The sequence below is a fragment of the Plectropomus leopardus genome, chromosome 17 (assembly GCF_008729295.1).
Source record: "Plectropomus leopardus isolate mb chromosome 17, YSFRI_Pleo_2.0, whole genome shotgun sequence".
Classification (NCBI taxonomy): domain Eukaryota; kingdom Metazoa; phylum Chordata; class Actinopteri; order Perciformes; family Serranidae; genus Plectropomus; species Plectropomus leopardus.
Genome location: NC_056479.1, coordinates 24,534,427 through 24,550,971, shown reverse-complemented (window position 1 = coordinate 24,550,971; position 16,545 = coordinate 24,534,427). Strand labels below are relative to the sequence as shown.

At 40.4% G+C, this 16,545-nt stretch overlaps 1 protein-coding gene across 2 annotated transcripts in view; it reads right to left on the bottom strand.

The window, feature by feature from the left end:
* prkcbb (protein kinase C, beta b) overlaps positions 1–16,545 on the bottom strand; it is a 122,480-nt gene that overhangs the window by 45,525 nt on the left and 60,410 nt on the right. For both annotated transcript variants that reach the window (XM_042505737.1, XM_042505736.1), the window contains exons 6-8: positions 8,357–8,513; positions 7,547–7,681; positions 5,844–5,940 (exon numbers count right to left, since the gene is read on the bottom strand). In XM_042505737.1, coding sequence (XP_042361671.1) covers positions 5,844–5,940; positions 7,547–7,681; positions 8,357–8,513 — 389 coding nt within the window. The remainder of the gene's footprint in view (positions 1–5,843; positions 5,941–7,546; positions 7,682–8,356; positions 8,514–16,545) is intronic.

The window sequence follows — 16,545 nt, the reverse complement described above, 5'->3', positions numbered from 1 at the left end:
GAAACTCCTATTAGTAATGCTACTAATTATCTGGACCCAAGTCTCATTGCTTATGGCAAATTTGCTAAATATGCCATTCATATCAAAAGATGTTTGACAGTTGCTTAAAGGAATACTTCATCCCCCAAATGATCATTTGTGTATCAATGACCCACCCTGTGTTATGTTTGTGAAGAAAACTTTGTTTTTCTTTCATGCCTCAGGTGAAAAAAGAATCCAAAAGCAGAGAAAATTCTTAATGAATTGAAGTCATAGGGGTCTGTGCCTAATAACAGCAGAACTATATCACAACATCAGTTTAAAAACTCTCACACAACTCATGCAATATAATCCAAGTCTCATTTATCCAGTCGGATGCTTTCCAAAACAGACAGTCATCTCCATGTGGGAATGAACTAAAAGTGAAGCTTATCTATGATCTCTTCAAAGTCAGACGTCATTGATAAAAACAGTGATTTTATCTACATGACCACAGAAGCTACTGGTTTGCTGCTGCCTCGATCAGTTAGTTTGTGACTTTATTGTTTTGAAGGGTTAGTTCAGATTCATTGAGTCACAAAATAACACAGACCAAGGCAGCAATAGACCACCAGCTCCCATGTTCAGTGAGGTAAAATCACTGTTTTTGTCTGTGGAGCATGGCTTTGAAGAAAGCATAGATAAGTTTAACTTTTAGTTCAGCACTCCATCAGAAAAAGCTGTCTATTTTGGAAGTATTGAGCATACAACTGGATAAATAAGACTTGCATTATACTGTAAGAGTTGTATGAGACTTTCTGCTGTTAAAGGGATTTTCTAGGGGGTTGGTTCCACAACGATACAGCTGTGAAAGTTGTGAAAGGATGTCACTGACACATGAGAAGTAGTTTGATGTCAATATATTCATAAATAACAACCTTGAAATGTGCATTTTTAAGACAACAGGTTAGTGATAACAACATTAAATGTGGCCCCAAATTTCTGTTTTTGGATTCTACATTCACTTAAAGCAAATTCAATGTAAAATGGGATGAGTAAATGAAAAACAAATAATAATTTGGGGGATAGAGTATTCCTTTAAAAATGCTACATTTTGGATTGTAGGAGATTTTTTTTGGCATGAGAGTAAGGTCATCCAAGATCAATACCAACACTACAACGTACAAATAATGATATGAGAAGCTTAATTTTATAGTGAAATTTTAGCCAGTAACACAAATTAGCCACATCAAAGTTACAAACAAGAGAGAAGAGAGAAGAAAAATCACAGTCAGACAAATCTTATATGTTTGTAAAATAAATAAGTCTCTGGGTTAAACATAGATACTTATTATAGGAGCAATAACATTTATTTTTCATACTACTGGTCTAATAAAAATACACGAAGGCCTTAAAACTTGCAAATTTCCCCTGAATGTTAATGCTTTTTCAAAATTTGGGACATTTTAATATCACCTTGTTGGAGACACTAGAGTAGAAGTGATAAATGTGTTAAAAGGGTAAAGTTTTTACCCTTTTGGTTCATTCTGTTTCATTTATTCCATGCAGGCACTTCAGGCTTTCCATAACAAATATGGCTTCCCTGTGAGTCTGCCACTCTATTCAATCACGACTGTCACCACTTTGCCTTGTTTCTGTCCTTCAACCACTCACTCCCACTCACTCTCAAAGTTTCTGTACCATTTCTCTTTCTCTCTATAATTCATTTCTACTTCATCTTTATAAATGTGTACCGTGTCTCTGACTCTCCATTTATTCATGTCTGTTACCACTTCCCCGTCTCTCTCCTCCATTCACTCTCAGTTCATTTGTCTCTGCCTCGACCTTGTCACGCTCCCTTGTCCTGTCTCTGTCGTTAGAAACTATTATAATCTTAGAATCTAATCTAATTATAATCTCCATTTTGTTAAGCCATGCTTCAATTTAAAAACAGTCTTAACACATTAATAAAATTCCTGCACACCCAGACACAGAGGTGCAGGATGAGTACATCTTATCCTATCTTATCTTAAATTGCTGATCCGCACTGAGGCTCTCTGCACTTCTTCTGTCCTGTGCAGTAATTTCTCCGCTGCCTTGTCTGGAAAATTGTCAGAGTGAAGCATCCAAGTACTCTGCTGCTCCCTGCACTCTGTGTGTGTGTGTGTGTGTGTGTGTGTGTATGTGTGTGTGTGTGTGTGTGTGTGTGATGCAACCCATACGGTTCCAGACTCATCAATGGATAAAAGGCTCTATCTGTCTCCATCTGTTCTGACACACACAGACACACACACACACACACACACACACACACACACACACACACACACACACACACGAGCAGGTATTTGTGAGCAGCAGAGCCTGCTGAAGGCAACAATCTCAGAGCCTTCAGAGATCAATGCTGCTCTCTGTCTACAGCCATGTGCCTAAATATTTTTGTGCACACTGTAAATGGTAAAAAAAAAAGGTAGAATGGCAGCAGCAAAATATGACACAAAAAAAGTTTTATCATCTACATCTGTACAATCATCTTTATCATCTGTCTCTTCCCAGTTACCATCCTAATGGAGCCTCTGCTGAGTGACATACAAAACGTATATTTCTGAAAACCATGAATACATTCATATGTATGATGTAAGCGTTTCTAAATTAACATCGTAGAGCAGACGTTGTAATCGGGAGGTAGAGGACACAGAAGCTGGAGACCACTGTCTAAGACAAACAAACACAAAGCTGGTTGTTTGTTAGGGATCTATGGCTGTGCTTCTACCAGACAGTAAAAACTAATGAACTCATTTTTGTGTATAATTTAAAAACAGAAAGTGTTTTGAGCAAAATTGATGCCAATAAATCTTCGTTAAAAATGAACTGAATTTAGAGAGAGAAATGTGTCTCAGCCTAATATGAGGATAACTTCATCGTACATCTTGCTTTCTGCTCCTTAACTTGTTTTATTCTGGATGGCATAAATGGGGGCATGCAGGTCATGTAACCAAAGTGAAATCTCTCCCCGTCTGCAACCGTCTGTCTCTGTGTCTTTTCTTCTCTCTGCCATCTCCCTGAGAGCTTCACGCTCGAAGATGGCAACATGTGTGTGTGTGTGTGTGTGTGTGTGTGTGGGATCGCTGGTCCCCCTGAGAATGTGTCTCAGTGAACGTCTGAAGACCATGACCTTGAGGAGACGGAGGGAAGGAAAAACAGATAAAGAGGGAGAAACACACAAGGGGGGCACCGAAGGTGACAGAGAACAAAACAGATAAGTGAAGGAGAGAAAGAGAAGCAAAGTGAAGAGTGAAGAGAAAGAGAGAAGAGACATGGAGGATAGGAGGCGACAATACCTCCCCATGGAGTCAACATCCAGACTCTTAGAGTGGAGGAAGAGCTAAAGAATATCATTTCACGGCACTAAAAGTTGAATTTGTTCAGAACATATTGTACACTACAAAACAAAAAAAAACTGGGCAAGTTTTACGAAAAAACTGTGGGAGAAAACAAGAAGAATGACAAAGAAATCATCGCAAAAAAAGTAATGTCTTGCACTAAGATACTGAAAAGGGAAATCAAGCCTGGTTTATGAGTCTCAATCATCACATTGGCTTGCAGCAGAAGAAATAGTTTCATCCCCAGTCAGCTATAGTCACAGGAGGAAAAGCTTTAATCAAAATATTTCAGGGAAGTGTTTCCTAAATAACATACTTTATCCACAGGCAAGAGAACCAAAAGTGACTGTGAGACCTTCACTGCAACAACCACCGAAAAAGAGGCTGAGGTCTAGTCTGCATATAGACAGGCATTTTTGAAAACGGCCTTTTCCCCTCCTTCATTTCGTCCACACAAGCACTGCTATAAAACCTCTTGGTCCAAATGAAACTGGGAAAGAAACTGCAGTACTATCAAGAATCTGCCAACCCTACAGGCAGCGATATAACTCCAACCCTTAAGCCACTCACAGAAAGAGAAGGTTTTGGTCAATCAGAACGCTGAGACAGAGCGATTACTGGAAGGCCACCTGAAGCAGTGACCTCCATGTGATTTTTTCCAGGGATAGAGAAGTGATGACCCACCATACTCTGCCCTACTTCTGATAGGCTTACCCCAATATTCTTATGTTAACCTTAAAAACCCTCACTCCCCATGCCTACACCTAGCCAAAGGCAACAAGTACGAGCCAATCACAGGAGAGAAGGGCAGGTGATTTCTTTGCCATCCTACAAATAAATATTTGGCAACCTCTCTAGTGCATTCTGGCCCCTCCTACTCTGCAGAGTTAAAGAGTACATTATTGTGTAAACATGTAAAAGGTCCTGTTAGCAGGTTAGAGTCAGAGATTATTTAGTTGTGTTTACCATTGCACAAAACGTTTTTTCTCATTTTTGACGCCTGACAGAGAACATGCTCTGACATTACGAGCAAAAAACTCAGTTCTCCCTCTCTGTATGTCAAGACTGAAAATAAAGTGTAAAAATATTCACCATCGACATAGTTTTACGAAGGGTCAGTTTTAAGTAGCCCAAGACACAGTTTGCTTGTGGACAAAAGACCAAAATGCATTAGAAAAACAAAGTTAAAAGATATCTGCATACGTGTGAGATTTGTTTTGGGATTGCATCATAGCTACTCAAAATAGATGGAATAGTTTGACATTTTGGGTAGCAGATCTCCTTGTTGTCTTGATTAGAGATTGATGAGAACATCAAAACAACTCATACGTTTGCGTCTTAGCATAAAAACTGGAAACTAGGCTAACATCTAGCCTGGTTTGGTTTTTGTATGTATGAGAGCTGTCAGTGTTAATGCGTTAATCGCAATCCTATAAATGTCAGTAATTAATGTGTTAAGTTTTTTTAAATTGCACTAATTGCTGGCAAACATTTCCATCTTTAAGAGGCTGTACTGAGCTGAGTTGTAAAGCTAGAGCGATGAGACTGGTATCACATGAAACTTAGAGACTCAAGGAATCCAGCGATACCAACGGCAGGCCAGCTTCGGCAATGGAAAATCGGCATGGCCATTTAACAGGGGTCCCTTGACCTCTGACGTCAAGATATCTGAATGAAAATGGGTTTGATGGATACCCATGAGTCTCACCTTTACAGACATGCCCACTTTGTGCAGTTTTTTGCTGTCATTTGATTGCTTTAGCGAGTCAATATGGACTTCAAAACTGTTTTGTTATGCAAAATTGTAAACATGTGATACAGAAAATGTGGTTAATCATGAATAATTATAGAAACTGCGATTAATCGCTCTTAAAATATGTAATCGCATGACAGCTGATTAAACACACAGGATACAACATTTTAATTAAAGCGCTTTACAGGTGCTGGTTAGTAGATTTCGTAACCTTCAGGTTAGCTGTTCCCCCTGACTCCAGTCTATGCTACCGTTAACCAGCGATTCTCCAAGTAAAACTAGGGCTGCAGCAGGGACAGGTGAGAAAAAAAGAGCAAAACTGTCCCCAAACTGCTCCACTTTACTCTGTGATCAACACATTTCAGCATGACTGATATTTTGTAGCTCGGTGTCAGTTCGACAGAAGGAGGAGAGGAAGAGGAAAGAAAAAAAAAAGAGGAAATGCACAGAGCGGGGTTATCCTCTCCACTGCCAAATGTGTTAATGAGTGGGCCTACTGGTCAGCCACACACACGCACACACACTCGCCTGGACCTGCAGTGTGCCAGACCGGATGGTACTATAAGTGTGCCTGCCAAGTGCTAACAGCTCTCCCAGAGAGGCTCTCACTCAGACACACACAGATGCATAGTGTGCACACTCACACACACATTCACATGCCATACCGACACATTCAAACACATGCAAGCACACATTTGCAAATGCTTCTGCTTAAAAAACACAAACAATAAAAGCACAAGAACACACACCTCAAATTTCTGCCGTAGCTCCTCGTTGCCCTCCTCCCCCTCCGGAGCAACGGGAACATTGAAGTACTCGCCTTCTTCCTGGGAGAGCAGCTTAAACCTGAAGAGAGAGAATATTTCCAGTCAAATCAATTCACAATTAGTTTATACAATTTGAGCGTTTAACTGCCACCATTAGCTGAAGCTGCGGACTGTTAGCGCGCCGATTTTAAGACCTGAAGAATAATCAGCTGATTATTTAGTAATTCACTCTCCTTCATGGTGAACCAGCAAAGCCCGACACAGACGAGCCCCAAACACGGCTGAGATGCTTATTTAACAAAATCAATAGAATATTATTTTTTACATTGGCCCCATTATAACTGACGCCATAAGCTTTTAGCTCACTTCATCACCACCGTATTTATATTATGGTGAATAAGATTGTGCTGATTATTAAAGACTTAGTGACACAGATCTCAACTTTTAATTATTTTCATCTTCTTAGAAAATGTGAAATCTGTTGAATGGGAGAACTTTTAAATTGGCAACATTATTGTTTTATTCTTCTTTTTTTGTTTATTGGCCCAATAAGTGATTCTGATTGTGCTTCTCTTGACTTTGAATGAAGTATGTTTTACGATGATAAAGTTACTGTTTATTATTGAACACAAAGGAGCTTACTCTTCAACAAAAAGGTCTATCTCTTTCCATAATATTATGTTAGTGATACCTCGAATAACAAGTGTTTGTTTGAAATTGATCTGTTCTTTTTTTGTGTTAATTCTTGTTTGATTTGATCAAGGTAAATATTAGGGCGGAAATATTATGTATATATGATGTAATATTCATGTTTAAAATTAAGGTTCACTTTTGATAAAACTGACAAAAAAGCGGGTAGGATCTGATATGAATTCACATCCTAAACATTTAGTTTAGTTTAACATTTAGCCACTTGTTAGCAACCATCTTTTTTAAAGACACATAAAAGCTTCAAGGTTTGTGTGAGGGTTATTTACTGACGTATTTTATGTCGTTGAACAAAATGTGAAAGTCTCTTAAGCTGGTGTTAACCACAGAACTTATTTAAAGCTTCTGTCCAAAAAACTCATTCAAAAAACCTGCTGCTTTTGCGACGGGGGAACCGGAGGTGTTTAAATGCTAATGGATTTCGGGATGTTAGGACTCATTACTGGGGTTCTCTACAGAGGGCAATCATACAGAAACATACAGAAGGTTAGCTTCAGCTGTTCATGTCACTCTCACTCCGTCTGCTGGTGCCAGCAGGTGTGAGGCTTTGGAGCCGCACACAGATGAAGTTGTGGAAAACACACACACAGAGAACGCAGGTTCTCTTTACTCTGGATATCAGGTTTTTTTAGTGGCATCTCTCCACCTCCACCATTCCACCTCAAACGCTGGCATCTCATTAAAAACCCTGACAGGGCAGCGTCAGCAAAAAGAGACGAAGATAGAGAGATATAGAGACTGAGCTGGAGAGAGGGAGAGGGAGGGAGCCGGAGAGATAAAGAAGCTGAGATAAAGAGACAGGGTAGAGATGCTTTGGCACCGAGTATCACCAGAATAAAAAGAGGAGCTCCAACTAAAGTATTTCTCCAACAGTGCAGTAATGAACAAGGTCACCTTCACTCTCCCTCCTCCTCTACCTGAGCTGTTTCTCTGCCTCACGTCTCTCCACCCTCCCTCCATCCCTCCTTTCATCTCACCATCCATCCACTCCTTGTTTCTGGAGCTCTGAGATGCCGAAGGACAGCGATCCCATGAAGTCGTTGCGGCTGGTCAGATCCCAGTCCCACACCTCCACCGACAGACGGCGGTCCTTATCGTACTCCTTCAGGTGGCTGTGAGAGAGACAAGAAGAATCAACAGTTGGGTGATGGCTCTGAGTGACACCTTTAATATTTCAAGTTAACTTTTAAGCCACAGGAGAGCAGTCTTAGATTCGTCTTTCCTGCCAGAACAATTTGTAGCCTCTGAAGCGTGCCTTGTATAATTCCTCTGGTAATCAGATTCACCTCATTTTCCAAACACAAGAAGTAGTAGCTGTCTGTAACCTGCGTGCTATATCCAAGCTGCATTCAGATCATGCATGTTTTTGGAGAAGTGTATCAAAGCTCTTCTATCATATCTTATTTCATTTTGTTGGATAGATTTTTAAAAAGTGCCTTTCAAATGGAACATCTGCGCCCAGATGCCTGAAAATGCAAATTTCAGTCTCCTTCCATGAAAACTGTGATGAAGCTTATTAAAATTGTAATTGGAGCCAACTGCAGGAAATGACCCCGGAAGCAAGGTTTTATGAATATAAGGAGCCAGATGTTTTTATTCGAGCGCCAGGGGTTACACATGCTTGGAAAGAGGAGCATAAATTGATGCTCTTAAAAGGCTCACTGGCTGAGCGAGAGAAATGTAAGACAAGAAACACGACTGAATGAAGGAGAACAGAGGAAAAGGGAGAGGCAGACAGGCAGATAAATAAAATAAGAGGAACCAAACATGATGTGATGAAGCCTTACAATTTAAAGGTCTCATTCCAGGTGGGGTTGAGGCAGCACTTTATGGTCTTGGTCTTCTGTTTACTCTCGCCACGGGGATCTGGGATCAGTTTGAGCTTGACATAGGGGTCTGACAGACCGTTGGGGTCCATAGGAACCAGATTCTTGCCCTCTTTGACTGCAGGGAGAGGGATGAAGAAAGCAGGGAAGAAAGAGGGAGGGAGATAGGAAAAGAGAGGGAGAGGAAATTTGGATTAAAAAATGTCAGTGTCCATTTAATTTCACATAAGTATCCGTGACATTTTGTGGACAGAAATGGAAAATGAAGGAGTTTTACTTTTAGGATCACCAATGAAAAATACATAAGACTCTGGCTTTCTATGAGCCAAATTTATGCTGTCATCTTGGCCAGGTCGCTCTTAAATTTGGAGTATTCAAGGATTCTTTATTGTCATTCCAGCCATGCAATATATGAAAAGAGCAAAATTAAGTACTCAGGTCTCAGTGATCATTAAATAATAACAATATGATAAATAAAACACTGGGTTGTCAAATAAGTAATTAAATAAATAAATAGAAAAAGTATGTAAACAGCAAAATCCAAAAATCTTAAAAAACGAGAAATATTTACCAAAGTAACCTAAACATGGGTTGAATTAAAAAAAAAAAAAAAAAAAAAAAAAAAATATATATATATATATATACACACATATATTTTGTAGCAAACCAAAACATGACTTAATTAACTATTAAAATGTCCAATAGGGAAAGAAAAGGACACAACATTAAATATATAACATTTTAATGGCAAACTGAGGTGAACAGAAACACAAGAGAGAAAAACTATTAAAGGCACAAATTGAGTTACCTTAAAATGCTAAGTGTTAAAATGTCAAAACTGGGTCATGAGTTTTGGAAAGAGACATTGATATTTTTTTCTTTTTGTTTTTTTGAGCACCACAAGCCGAGTGCCATCTAGATCCATTCAATTTGAGAGTAGGCAGCCGATATCTGACACCAAAACAATCTAGATTGATACATTGATAAACAGCACTACAGGTAAGACTATGTATTTTCTATTTGGGGGTAAACTGTCCCTTTCAAAAGCTACAAGAGGACTGATGTGATGATTTATTATCACTCACTTTCACATTGTGCCATTAAATGAGGGTCTTAAGAGTTTTATTCAGAACTCGCGAGGAACATTATAATCAATTTTAACCCATATTTAGCAGGTTGGCAGGTGCTCATTTCAAGCCTTGTGTGCATGTGTGTGAGTTTGGAGATTTCTCTCCTGAAAGCAACTAATTAAATTAAGCATGGTAAACTTGGGGCGGAAAAAACCCACATACACAAGAACCCCTGGAGCTGTACTGGGGGTTAAAACCTTAAGGTCGCCGGATCTGTCTGTAATGACCATGTAGACGGATGAAGGTTGCCAGTTCCTACACTAATCCTCCTTTTGTGGCCGTCTGTTATTGGGCTGTAATTGTATTCCAGTGGCGTTACATCCCCTGCGATTGGACTGTGTGCGAATTTGTGTGTATGTGTGTGTGCACAATTATTGTTGCTGGTCAAGTTGTGAGGTCACATCCAATTACCAGAAGCCGGGCTGGTGCTGCTGTGTCTTAGGCAGCTCGCTAGGGAAGCACTCAAGAACACACACACAAAAGAACCTCTCCCACCCCCTAAATAAACAAACACACACACACTGCACAAAGTACTTAGCTGATATAGCTCAATTATTGTAATCCACGGAAAAATGACAGAGTGGCGGGGGAAGCCACAATAAGCTGAGGTACGAGGTGTAATGTTGCATGTGGACTGCATAGGACCAAACAGTCACAACATGTAAAAAAAATAAACTGTGAAACATTTTAGTTTCTGATTTTTCTTTTCTCTTACTCAATACTCAAACGACATTCATGAGCCACTGCTGTTTGCAGAAGCGACCGTCTCACTAGCTCAAGTTGGGGACTCACACACCAGCTCAGGCTTCTCCCCGCCAGAGAGGTGACATTACTTATTTATGACCTTTAAAGAACACTTAAAATCTGATCTTACTCTGCCGAGTGCCCAAAGATCCATCTACGAGTAGAAACCTAAAACTGTGTCTCTGGGTAGCTCAATTTACCGGGTGAGTAACACTAACAATGTGGTTTACTTTCCTAAAAAAGGTGCCTCTTGTCACTTTCGTTTAGCTAGTTTAGGGTTCACGCTACTTTCTTACAAACAAACCAGGACGTATACACATGCAGCCACGTGGACGGACAAGTTACTTATTCATTGGACTATTTTGAATTCTGGTGTGTAGAGGTTCTCACTGAGATCTGATCCAGAACCCGAGCTGCTCTGTGTCTACACGTCAGTTAGTGCCAGGGCCTCAGTGTGTTTAACACCCCTGCAGACTCTGTATCAGCTCTGATCAGACAGCGTTAGTTGGCTCTCTCTCAATTTGGGTGCGTTTTGTCTGACACTATTTTGATTCTAGTCTAATCATCCTACTTCAGCCTTTTTGGGTCTATTTCTAATCAAGTCTATCTGTCTTGGGGTCCCTTTCAGATTAAGGCATTTCTTTTATTGAAATAATTTGTGAAGTTTGCAATTTGGAAAGGTTATACCGCACTTTACTGCACTTAAAAATGCTGCCTGTGATTCTGGAGAAAGACAGTTGATTGTTGAGTCTCATTGCCAGATTGTTGAACACTTTGGGTTGGTGGTTTGGTCTGACTATCAACCAAAACCTTGATGACCTGAGAAGGAGACTCGACAATCAGCTACCTTTTTTCCAGAGTTACATCCTGCACCTTTAAATGTTTAACATCAGAATCTCAGGTATTCTCATGTGCAAAAAGCAAATGAAGGAACAGATTTTAGTTATCCCAAATGAACAGATGTCTGCATATGCACATCTTTTTTATTGTTTTATTGCTGTTTAAAACTTTGACAGAAGTTGCTGCTACTTATTTGTTTTTATGGAATTTATCGTATAATTGTGCAATGTGAATTGAGGGCATTGCTGTAAAAGAGCTTAATGTTCAGACAATTTTCCCTGAATTAACAATGATTTAAGGATATGTATTCAAAATCTGAAGGCAATGAGACAAGCTTTTGGAAGTGTTCTGGTTTCTGTTTGTAGTCCGAGTAGTATTGCCCAAAAACGTTTGAGCTGACTTAGGCTGTGTGCAGGTGAACAGTCTGTATATATGAATCCATCAGCTATTGTCTGATGATGATGTAGCTTTTTTTATTAGCATTTTGCAATTTTTTTGCATTTATATGCAGGTATCCGTTTGTCTAATTTGCTCATCAAACTATAAACAATGATGAGCACATGCAGGAGCAAGTCTTGGCCTGGATATTTACAGAGCCCACTGGAACCCCCAAAATATTTGCCATTGCCCTGAGGGTTTTATCATAGTCAGACCAAGCCAGTGGGCTCTGAGATTGGATTGAAAGTACAGTAGATAAGACTGCAGGTGGACTTTATTTGAAAGATGACAAAGAGGGGCAGCTTGAAATAGAGAAAAGGGAAGACACCATGTTAAGTAAAATGACAGAGGAATGGCTGTCATCATAGAAAAATTGAAAACGACAAGTGTCACATAAAACTGAAGCAGTTCAGTCGTGTATTGCCACTATAGATGAAGTTCACCAGAGATCACCTGAAACTGAGACTTTTCAGACTGCCTCCACCTAACATGACGTTGAAATGGATCAAAAAGCTTTTCCTCAGTAGCTCCTGAATTGCACAATTTTGTAAGAAGTGTTTTTTTTTAAACAATTGAGATGCAAAGGTCTCAGAGCTGCGGTAACATGTAGCGTCCTCTCAAACCGTAAGTGAAAGTAGAGCTTCCCAGGGAGCTTGCAGTGAGAGAAATTAAGTTTTTTTGTGCTGTTAAAGCGCTATATGCTACGCTAAGCTCCGAGAGGTTAACCGCAGCACAGACCCAATGGGCAGCATTAAACCCTCAGTGGGGCAGGTCAATAAATATTAGATGATGCCTGTTAAAGTGACCATCAAATGCTGGTTGAGGTGAGCCATAAAGAGGGGTAGCATGCCAAATGGTCTCCAAGGACACTTACAGTAAATAGAGGAGGGTGTGTGTGTTTCTGTGTTTGTGCGTAAGTGAGTGAATGCATCTGCATGCACATGCACAGGTGTATAATGTGACTGTGTGTGTTTAAGTTTTGCTTTTATACAGTATTTGCTAATTGCAAAGAGCATGTAAGGGTCTGAGTACAGAAGTGTGTGTGCGTGTGTGTGTGCTTGAGAGAGAGAGATAACACATGTATTTGAGTCTACAGGGAGGGCGACTGCAGATAAGAGTGCAGTAACAGCAGAATACTGTATGTGCTGAGCAGCGTGGGTGTTGGCAGTGCACCTTTTCCCATGTGAACCAGCCTCACCAGAGTCTTAGTAGGACTCTTATGTTCGATCCAGCTGCTGCTTTTCTTCATGTGTGCTCAAAAATAAGTGAAGCTCTTCCAAATAATTTCATCTCACGGATGTTGAACATGAACGTCTAGATCTCCCCGTGTGAGATCAACATCAGTATTAACTAAAGCAAACAACCCCGGAATGAGTTTAATAGGTCTAAATAGACAGAAGTTGACTTGATGTTTGTTTAAGCAACTGTATTCCTACATGTGCTGCTAACTGGTGCCAACACCAGAGAGGCTAATTTAGATGCACAGTCTAGCAGGACTGTTACTTCAGGGACTGGAGTTGTATTTGTTTTGACTCTGTTTAGTTGCCAAGGTGACTAACCGAAGTCTGAAATAGATCAACTTTCTCATCTGTGGTTCACACCTTCGATAATAATCTGCTGATTAATGCTGATCAGAACTCTAGGTGAGTGCGATCTCAATCGGATGTAAAGACAATCTGCACTCAGTTAGCACACTAGCTCATTTATGGCACTGAGTATTGACAGGTACGACATCACCATCAATCATTTCTACAGCAGGGCTGATTCAGTAGTCTTTAAAGCTGGGGGAGGAAGAAATCTAAAGGAAAAAAAAGTCAAAATTTGAGAATACACCCTCCTCCTGCAGTTTGCCCCTCTCTGTCCAAAGTTCCTCCCATGAGACGGCCATGTGCATATGGACGGCTATATACAGTGACCCACTGTTTACCATTCATGGGTTTAATTAATCCTATTTCACTGCATAGTTAAGCACAGAACATTCACTCAGTTCCTCCTTGTCCCGCTCTCTCTCTGTTTATCAGATGATAAATGAGACAAGGATTATCTAGTAAGTCACCTAACGGTCCCTCCACCGTGCTCCCTGCTACTGTGGACTGCTTCCCCAGGCTGAGAGCAGCTTGGGAGACGGACTTTCGGTCAGCAGCCATGGCAGCTTGAATTTGGCCAGTAGGTGTCACAGCAGGGTACTGACCAGCAGCTGGTTCCTCACTGTGTAAAAACAGCAACAGAAAGTTTGCCGATGCTGCAAATCTAGGATGTCCTGTCCCCCGAGTTGGGGTTTGTGCTTGATGGATTGGGGTCGCTGTGGATGCTGACCTGGGGCCCACCTCCAGAGCTACAGTAGCTCTCCTTTTGGTGAGGTGGTCTGTAATGGCGGGCAGTGAAGCTGACGTGAACTTCAAGACGCAGCCATGCTTAATTAGCTCCACCTGGCAAAACTATTAGCAATATTTTCTCTTCATCTCTGAAAGTCTTTCACAGTATTGGCAACTGTTTTGTTCGACTTAATGTCAGACTCTCTTCTTGATAAGTTTGTCTTCTTTTTTGAGTTGCTTTGCAGTGATTGCCAACACTGGAAGAGCAACTTGCTCTGCAGGATTCTCCGCCATTGAATCAGCCTTTCACCGAAGTAATGTACACGCATGACTCTGCATTTGTAGAACAGCCAATAGGACAGTCCTCTCCTAAATGAACTGTGATTGGCCAAAGTCTCCCACCACTTGTTAGATTCATTTAAAGCCTGAAAACGAGCAATTCTGGATAAACAAGAGTTTTAATAATCTCTGCACGTTGGAGGAGCAGTGGTCAGCTTTTAGTCTGAGGAAATGTACTAAACTACGACTAAATTCTGGCTCAGTAATGTATGATGGTGCAGCACTTACAGGCAACTTGCTGATCTTGAGTCATTGTCTTATTTAATTTTAGCAAAATTTAAAAAATATAAAAAAAAACCCCACTAGAATCACAAGCTTTATCATGACTAATTGGTTCAGCATACATTTCTGAGCCTGACATTAGATTTTGAATTTAAATGTATAAGTCCACTGCTCTAACATCCCTTGCTCACTTTGAATAAAAGTCCTCTTCCTGAGCTCTGGTGTGAGTGCAGTGTCCTTCAAACAAAAAAGCTCAGTGCAGTATAAAGGTGTCTGTGGTGCTGGCATGAATGTCAGGGTTAAGTGATCATTCTCTCAATGGGGCCATCCAGAAAATATCAAGACAAGATTTGGCAAATGATTCACTTATGGCTGTGCATAAAATGAATGAAACTGTTATTTCTTACTCTCTCAGGGTTCTTTTGCATTTGAGCCAATGCACAGTCAGCCAGTCATCATTTATGTGGAAAGGCTCCAGTACTCCGACAGAAGTGCTTGCCAGATGGTTGAACACCTTTCCCACTTTAGACTTGAGATGGTGGGCTGCATCCTACAACTTTCCAAAAGCAAAAATCCGACATTCACGTCTTTATACAGCAGCCGCTCAGCTTTGTGGAGGTGAGAAAGCATTTAGAGTTTGCCTTTCTCAAGATCTGTTCTCTCATTCTTCACACAACTGTAGGGCCTTGCACGAATAATCACCCCCCCCTTGGCATTTTTCCTATTTTGTTGAATTTCAACCTGTAATTTAAATTGATTTTTTTGTGGGACTTTTTCTGTTAAGGACCTACACATAATAGTCAAAATTGGTGAAGTGAAATGAAATTATGAAAAATACATAATGAAAAGTGGTGCGTGTATATGTATTCACCCCATTTGCTGTGACGCCCCTAAATAAGACCTGGAGGTACCTTCAATCACCTTCAAAAATGACATAATTTGTTAAATGCACACAGGGGGACACAGGTGCACACAGATGGACTTTATTTAACAAATTATGTGGCTTTTGAAGGTGATTGGTAGCTCCAGGTCTTATTTAGTGGTGTCATAGCATACATATGCATGCGCCATTTTTCATTATTTTATCTTTCAACTGAAACACCATGAATGCCTTCTCAGAGAGACTGAGTGAAAATGGGCACCGTTATTCCAATATTTTAACAATTATAGCTTCTCACCCTTCTCCATGACAATAATATTTAAAGATATTAAGCAAAATCTGCAGTACCAAAGAAAGGCGGCACCTTCCAACGCCCAAATCCCACATCCCACTGCATTTTCTCTGCTAGAGTGTCCTTGAGCTAGACGCTGATCCTCCCTCTCCATGGGCCCTGTTCTGCCACTGACCCTGAGCTCTGATCTCTTAGTGAAAAGGGAGGGAGGTGATCAATAAAGCGTCACTTTACACCCATGTCAATTCCTTTGATTAAATCGACAACTAGTCCACACAGCACATATGCATTTTTCACGTATGGCAGCCATTTCCACCAGCTCCTGCTATGTTAAGCTGTGGAGTCATTTCTAGTGGTTCTACAATTCATTCTCAGTGTGTTTTTTTTTTAAATTTCACCTCACTGCAATGACGGAGGAAGCTATCGGTGGCTCCACACTGACCCCTGTGGACAGAAAGATGTACTACACCCATTAATGTCTCTTTATTGCCTGTGAATTATTAGTACAAAGAAAATAAGAATAGCTGTCTGAAAACAGGAGCGCAACAACATTTTTTTTTTAAATTGCATCTTCCTTTGTAAAGAGTTAAAAATACAGCAATTGCTGGCCTAGACAACAATATCAATGGACTCTGACTGATTGACAGTTGGGACTAAGTAAAATCGCACGCTGTAAATTTTTCTTAACATTTTCCAACATCCAGCTCTATTTTATTCTGTTCTGTAGCACTTGTGAGGTTTGCCTTTCCTGCTGTCCTAGCAGTCTCTGTGCGATAAGTCTGCTCTCTTATCATTTCCCACAGTAAATCCCAGCTAATGATCAGCAAACGAGCGTGGGAACCAGGAAGAGAGAAGAAAGGAGGGAAAAAACCTACCAAAAGAACATGAAGGGAGAGTGCGTTTACATGCAAAAATGGACACATCAAAAGAACTGTATTTGTTTCTCTTTT